The sequence below is a fragment of the Macrobrachium rosenbergii genome, chromosome 41 (assembly GCF_040412425.1).
Source record: "Macrobrachium rosenbergii isolate ZJJX-2024 chromosome 41, ASM4041242v1, whole genome shotgun sequence".
Classification (NCBI taxonomy): Eukaryota; Metazoa; Arthropoda; class Malacostraca; order Decapoda; family Palaemonidae; genus Macrobrachium; species Macrobrachium rosenbergii.
Window position 1 is genome coordinate 30,206,194 of NC_089781.1, and position 6,316 is coordinate 30,212,509.

Here is a 6,316-nt window from a genome sequence, read left to right on the forward strand (position 1 = left end):
TTCAGATACTGTGGGTTCTATTTCTCAAGGTCATTAGCCGAGTTATCAAGTCATTGTTAATATTTTGCTATTTTCCTCGGCCAAGGATTAATGCATGATATTGATTTTTGAATGAGTTAACTGTTGCACGACAAAGAATGGAGAAAGTGTGCCTAACATGTCTCTTGTAGGTAGGGAGGATAAAATTTGCAGAGTTCGTTGAATTTCAAAAGCAGTAACCGTGTTCACCACTACAAAGAGGCCAGATCGAGCGTAATGGAGTTAATAAGTGTTCAGATAGCGGGAAGCATATCAAAATCCTGTGTCATTAATATAGCAAGCGAATGGCAACAGTTAATTAATTTCATAATAATTTGCATTTTAAGTAAAGTAAATTCAGTCCCGTCAGGATGTCACGAATCCATTTCCTTGTCGTCTTGCTAGCGGCCACTCCATAAGCGTGACGGAAGCGGACAGTAATTAATTCTGTGCGAGAAAGAAAAAAGAAAAGACGTAGCCCATAGTAATTTCGTTTTCCATCTCCTTAACGTAAAATCCTTTGCATTGTTGGTGTACTTAGTAAAAATCTGTATTCCTGCATTTGCTTCGTTCGTTTTGTGAAAAGAATTCGAGTGCTTTGTGTGGTTCAATTGTAAACAAACGCTCCTCGAGACATTGTGTATACATCCGCTGAGCCTGCCGCCCAGCTGCATTTTGTTTTGAATTTTACTGCGCTTATAACAGGAATCATCTGATATTTTGGAGCCCTGGTTGACCGCTCCCCATGTCCGACATCTTAAAACCTTTGTTGTTATTGGTTTTGTGATTGGTTCGTAGTGCCACAGTCACCTTTAGCCTCTGCCTCATTGCCACTTTGGGAACTACTTGGCTGTGCGCAAAATCTTAGCCAGACATAGACTTAAATAGATAGAAAATAAGTTAGGGTTCCATACAATAGATAAAAACAAGACAATTTAATCAGGGAATGATAGGTCTTAGCTAGGAAATATATAACAAGTTCCTATACAAATCCACTGGCGTAAGACATCATATAAGGAAAAGAAACTTATATTTTAAATCATAACTTCTCAGAGTAAGACATACGACTCGGGCTACAGGAAAGTTATGATTGTTAAAACAATCCCCTAAAAAAAGGACCCAAGATGACGTATCTCCCAATAAGAACCCTGCCAGTGTGCAGTTATAAAAATTTTACTTAAATTTTCTCAGGCAGCACAAATTTGCTGGCTGAATATCTCTCTCTCTCTCTCTCTCTCTCTCTCTCTCTCTCTCTCTCTCTCTCTCTCTCTCTCTCTCTCTCATATACCTAAGTAAGCATTCAACCTAACCCTGAGTGTATGTGCACCCTCTTCATAGAAAGTCCTGGGCCGACACCAGGATAATTAATTAAACTAAACCAAATAAAAAAAAAACACATCTGTCCCACAAATAGATGAGGACAAGCTAAGATTAATTACAGTTAGAAACTGTCGGTCACGAGTGAGGTCTTTTACCCACACTTAAGCAGAAGAGAGCCTTTCCCCCTCTGCATGAGAAGTGGGTAGTAGCACAGCAGGTACTGGGACCAGACACTCACGAGGGCCTCAAAAGCAACCACAATTAAATTTTTTTCCTTCCACAGTGCCACTAATCTGAAGCATTGTCATCAACCGAATAGCTTACATATCTCTCTCTCTCTCTTACCTTCCCCTTCTCTCTCTCTGATTTGTTACACTCTGCTGAGGTAGAGTGCATTTCCGTAATTACAAACCAGTGGACTCAAGTAAAGGGTTCCTAGGAATGCGCTGGCACCACAGTGCCAGAAAACAAACTAGAAAAACAAAACCAGACAAAGGGAACACAGAAGAAAAGTCCTTTTGTACCTAAGCTACACCAGTACCTAAGGATACTGAGTGCCACCAGTGTGACCCTTACATGGCACACCCAACCACAGTGCCACCTTATTGAAAAGGTGCCACATCACTGAAGAGTCACCCTAAACCTGAGGGACACTTCCTTGCTGCCCAAGTACATCCAGTCGACTCGGATAGACGCCCTTCCCATCAGAACCATGTCAGCAGAGAATTATAAAGCCTTCATGGAGCTGGGGACGGCAGCAGGTCTCACCGGATTGGACCTCACCAAGTGGGTCAGGGAGCAGATGGATGACTTGGCCAAGCGAGAGAAGGGAGAAAGATTCAAACGGCGGAGGTATGAAGCCAAACAGAGGCAGCTGGAAGATGAAAGAGAAGAAAGGAGAAGACAGCATGAGTTAGCCTTTAAGGAGAGTAAGCTAGCTCTCAAAGAAAAGGAGCTCACACTGGAAAGAGCAAAAAAGGAAAATGCCAAAGCTATGGCTAAACATCAAGCCTCCGACCCCACACCCGCTGCACCAAATGCTCCAATCTCAAGCATTAATTCCCTCATCCCCAAGTGGATTGAGAACGGGCCTGAAGCATGGTTGTAGGAAATAGAGGCACTTTTTGATAACTACAGCACCACCAAGACAGAGAGGGCCTTAGTACTAGCCAAGCACATGGAGGAAAAAGCTAAGGCAGCCCTTCGCTCACTAGAGAAGAGCCAGAGAGGTGACATGGTTGAAGTGTGTAGAGTCATCATGAAGGCCTACAAAATAACCCCGGAGAAATGAAGACGGCGGTTTTGAGGTCTTGCCAAGGAAGTCGGCTGGTCCTGGACTGAATGGGCCTGTCACAAGACCCAGTCTGGTACCCGCTGGTTTGACTCCTTGTCTTGCACAATGTTTGAGGACCTCTTTAATCAGACCAGGCTGGAGGATCTTTAGCAATGTGTGCCTGGGCCCCTTGCTGTATATCTAAATGATAAGCAGCCCACCACCCTTATGGAAACCTGCCGCATGGCTGATTCATGGGAAACCTTCAACCAGTCCTACAGCACATCTCAATGGCACATAGTGCCACCCGGGTACCTCTCAGGCTCAACTCGCCTGAAAAATGGACTGCTGAGCAAACCTACATGCACCTACCGTAAGAGGGTGGGGCATACTGAGGCTGAGTGCAGGTACAAACTCGGCACTAGCAAATTGCCTCTCAAGAGCCTCAAGACAGCCTCTCCATCTGCTTCCCAACAAGCCTCAAAACCCCTTGCCATGGCAGCAAGCTCAGCATCTCAAAAGGGTACCTGTAAGGACTGTGGCCACCTCGGCCATTGGAATGCCCGATCCCCTACATGCCTGAAGTACCACGTAAAGACTGTGGGCCTCATTGCCTGCGCCTAACCTCCACGGGAGTGGGCCAACTTCAGGGAATTCTCCGTCTCCGCCGACGACAGTTCCCAGCCTCTGAAGGAAATGCTCTCCCTGCTAGATACTGGAGCAGACGTTAGCCTCATTGCCGTCCTCAGGTACTGGCTGGCACAGGCATACGGGAAGATGAGCGCTGGACTATAGGTTTGGTCGGGGGGAAATTGGCTGACATTCCCACCATGCACTCCAAGTGAACACCCCATGGGGCCCCAGAGAGCATCAACTAAGGGTGGTCAGTTCCATAAAGGAGGGCTGCAACCTCTTGACTGGGAGGGATCTAATGTGGCATCTTCCCCAAGCTGTGCCCTTACGCTGCATGACCACACCCGCTGACAATGAACCGCCCTTTCCACCACCGTGCTGTTAGGAGGGGTGGCCCCCACACCAGACATAAAGCTGGGAAGCATCCCCTGGTTGCAGGAGGCACCCCTACCAGAGGAGGATTCCAATTCTGTACCCGGGTTGAGCACCCTAATGATCACTGGAGTGGCCGTCAAGGTGCCTGAATTGAAGAGGTCGCAACTCATAGCAGCGCGGCACGAGGATGACGAGCTCCTACCTTTACGAGAAGGGGCATTCACCCAGGAGGAGCACTTTAGGGACCTGACAAAAGAAGGTTACCTACTTGAAGATGGTGTCCTCTTCCGAGTTTCTCTGGGAATGGAAGAGCCAGCGGACATCACCCACCAAGTGGTGGTCGTGCCTAGGAAACTGCAGGTCCAAGTGCTCCAACTGGCACATGACGGGTTGGGAGGCCACTTCGTAGTCATCCGCACCACTAAATTGCTGGAGGGGAGGTTTTATTGGCCAAGATGGAGATCTGTGAAGACCTATATCGCCTCCTGCCCCTCATGCCAAATTGCAGGAAAACCAAACGAAGTAGTTCCCAAGGCCCCGCTACAGAACATAGCCCCCGTCAGTGTCCCCTTCCAAGATGTGGTGATAGACTTCTACACCCCGGAGGGGCGAAAGAAGACAAAAACTGGGAACACTCACACCCTTTCCATTATTGACTGGTTAACCCGGTATCCAGAGGTGATCCCAGTGCACAGCACAAGCTTGAAGAATGCTGTCAGGGTTTTGATCCTGTTCTTCTGCCAGTTCGGGTTCCTGGCCACAGTCCAGAGCGATGAAGGTTGGTACTTTATATTGAGGGAATTTCGAGATGCCATTATTACCCATGGGATCAACCATCTTCACTCAACACCATATCACCCCGAGAGCCAAGGTACAATTAAGTGTTTCCATCAGACGCTCGGAACCACTCTCTCCCTCTTAGCAGAAGAGAACGGGTCAAGCTGGGAAGATAATCTCCCCTATGCCTTGTTTGCCATCTGCCAGGCACCATCAGAGACCCTAGGGTACAGCCCATTTGAGCTCTTATTTGCCCACTCTACCAGGGGTCCCCTGGACATCTTGTATGAGGCCTGGGCAGAGCCGGAGAAAGCTGCATGGGCAGAGAATCTTCCCTGCATACAGCGGAACCTCAGGGCCGCATGGGACATTGCTCAAGCCCACGAGGCAGCCTCCCAAGAGTGGGTAAAGATCTGAGTGGACAAGGAGGCTGGGTCTTGCAGTTTCAAGGTAGGAGACCAGGTCCTAGTGCTGCACCTGGATGCCACCCGTCCCCTGGAGACCCAGTTTACAGGACCTCACCGGATACTAGCCAAGCAGGGCCAGCTAAACTACCTGGTGGACTGCAGCAAGAGGAGGGCCAAGTGGCTCCCTTCAAGGAGCGAGGAAAACCCCAGGAAATCTCCTAGAGCTCTCAGCAGCAAGAATCACCATAGGGCTGGTTGAGAGAGCCCCTCCGCCTGAGACCAACTCCGAAGTGCTGGCTAACCTCACTGCAATCACCCCTGGCCTGGACGAAAACCAGCGCAAAGACATTAGGACTCTTCTCTGGAAGTACCCTCAAGTTGTCAGGGATGAGCTGGGTTGCACCTCCATGGCTGAGCACACCATCCACCTGGAGGAATCTGCCAGGCCGATCACGCAAGGCTATTATAAGGTAAACCCGCAGTGGGCTTAGTTTAATAAGAGCTCAAGTGCAACTCCAGCTGGACCTAGGATTAACAGAGAAGAGCCGAAGTTGCTGGTCCTCACTGGTGGTGCTGGTCCCCAAGGAGGGGGTGGGGATAGGCTATGCATCGACTTCAGGAAACTGAACGCGGTGACCAAGCCTGAACCTTATCCCCTGCCAATACATTCCTCTATGTTCTTAGACAGCATCGGCCAAGCCCCTTTCCTCAGCAAGATTGACTTGGAGAAGGGCTATTGGCAAGTGCCGCTTAGCCTGGAGTCGAGACCCCTCACCACCTTTACAACACCTTCAGATCACTACCAGTGCAAGGTCATGCCGTTCGGACTCAAAAATGCACCAAGTTGTTTCCAGCGGCTCGTGAATAAGGTCCTGGCCGGCATTCCCAGCTGTGTGGTGCACCTTGATGATATCGTCATCTTTGCTCAGACCTGGGAAGAGCACCAGCGAGTACTGGAGCAAGTCCTAGAAGCACTATGCAGAGCCAACCTGACTGTGGCAGAAATTACCTACTTAGGCCACATCGTAGGGAACAGCAACCTGAGACTGAAGGACGTCAATATCTAGGCCATTAGAGAGGTGTCATACCCAACCTCGAAACAGGATGCACAGAGGTTCTTGGGAATGGTCCAGTATTTCAGGCGATTTATCCCGAACCTCTCGGAGGCAGCGGCCCCCATCACTCAGCTGTTCCAAGGCAACCAGGAATTCCGTTGCACGCCTGAGTGCAAGAAAACCTATGACCGCCTCAAGGAAGTCCTCATCAGCAAGCCGGTGCTCAGGACACCGGACTATGATAGACCCTTCTACCTCGCCATGGATGCCAGTGACGTCGGAGTAGGGGCAGTCCTGTTCCAGGAAAAGAACCAGGTGCACCATCCTGTCGCCTACTACTCCAAGAAGCTAAACCTGGCCCAGATGAGGTACAGCTCAATCGAGAAGGAGCTGCTGGGGCTGGTCTTGGCAATTAAGCATTTCGAGGCCTATCATGCAGACCACCAATTCCCGCTGAC

At 49.4% G+C, this 6,316-nt stretch overlaps 1 protein-coding gene across 1 annotated transcript; it reads left to right on the plus strand.

The window, feature by feature from the left end:
* Positions 1-3,463: 3,463 nt before the first annotated feature.
* LOC136827075 (uncharacterized) lies at positions 3,464-5,870 on the plus strand. Its single transcript, XM_067084827.1, has 4 exons — positions 3,464-3,494; positions 3,630-4,801; positions 4,898-5,057; positions 5,323-5,870. The coding sequence occupies exons 1-4, from the start codon at positions 3,464-3,466 to the stop codon at positions 5,868-5,870; spliced, it is 1,911 nt and encodes a 636-aa protein (XP_066940928.1).
* The last annotated feature ends 446 nt before the right edge of the window (positions 5,871-6,316 follow it).

What these genes read in the sequence shown, in the direction of transcription:
- LOC136827075 (XM_067084827.1), top strand. Translation starts at nt 3,464, where the DNA reads ATGGGGCCCCAGAGAGCATCAACTAAGGGTG. An exon ending in AGGCAGCCTCCCAAGAGTGG is followed by an intron (nt 4,802 to 4,897) that starts GTAAAGATCTGA and finishes CGTCCCCTGGAG; the next exon opens with ACCCAGTTTACAGGACCTCA. An exon ending in CAAGAATCACCATAGGGCTG is followed by an intron (nt 5,058 to 5,322) that starts GTTGAGAGAGCC and finishes GTGCAACTCCAG; the next exon opens with CTGGACCTAGGATTAACAGA.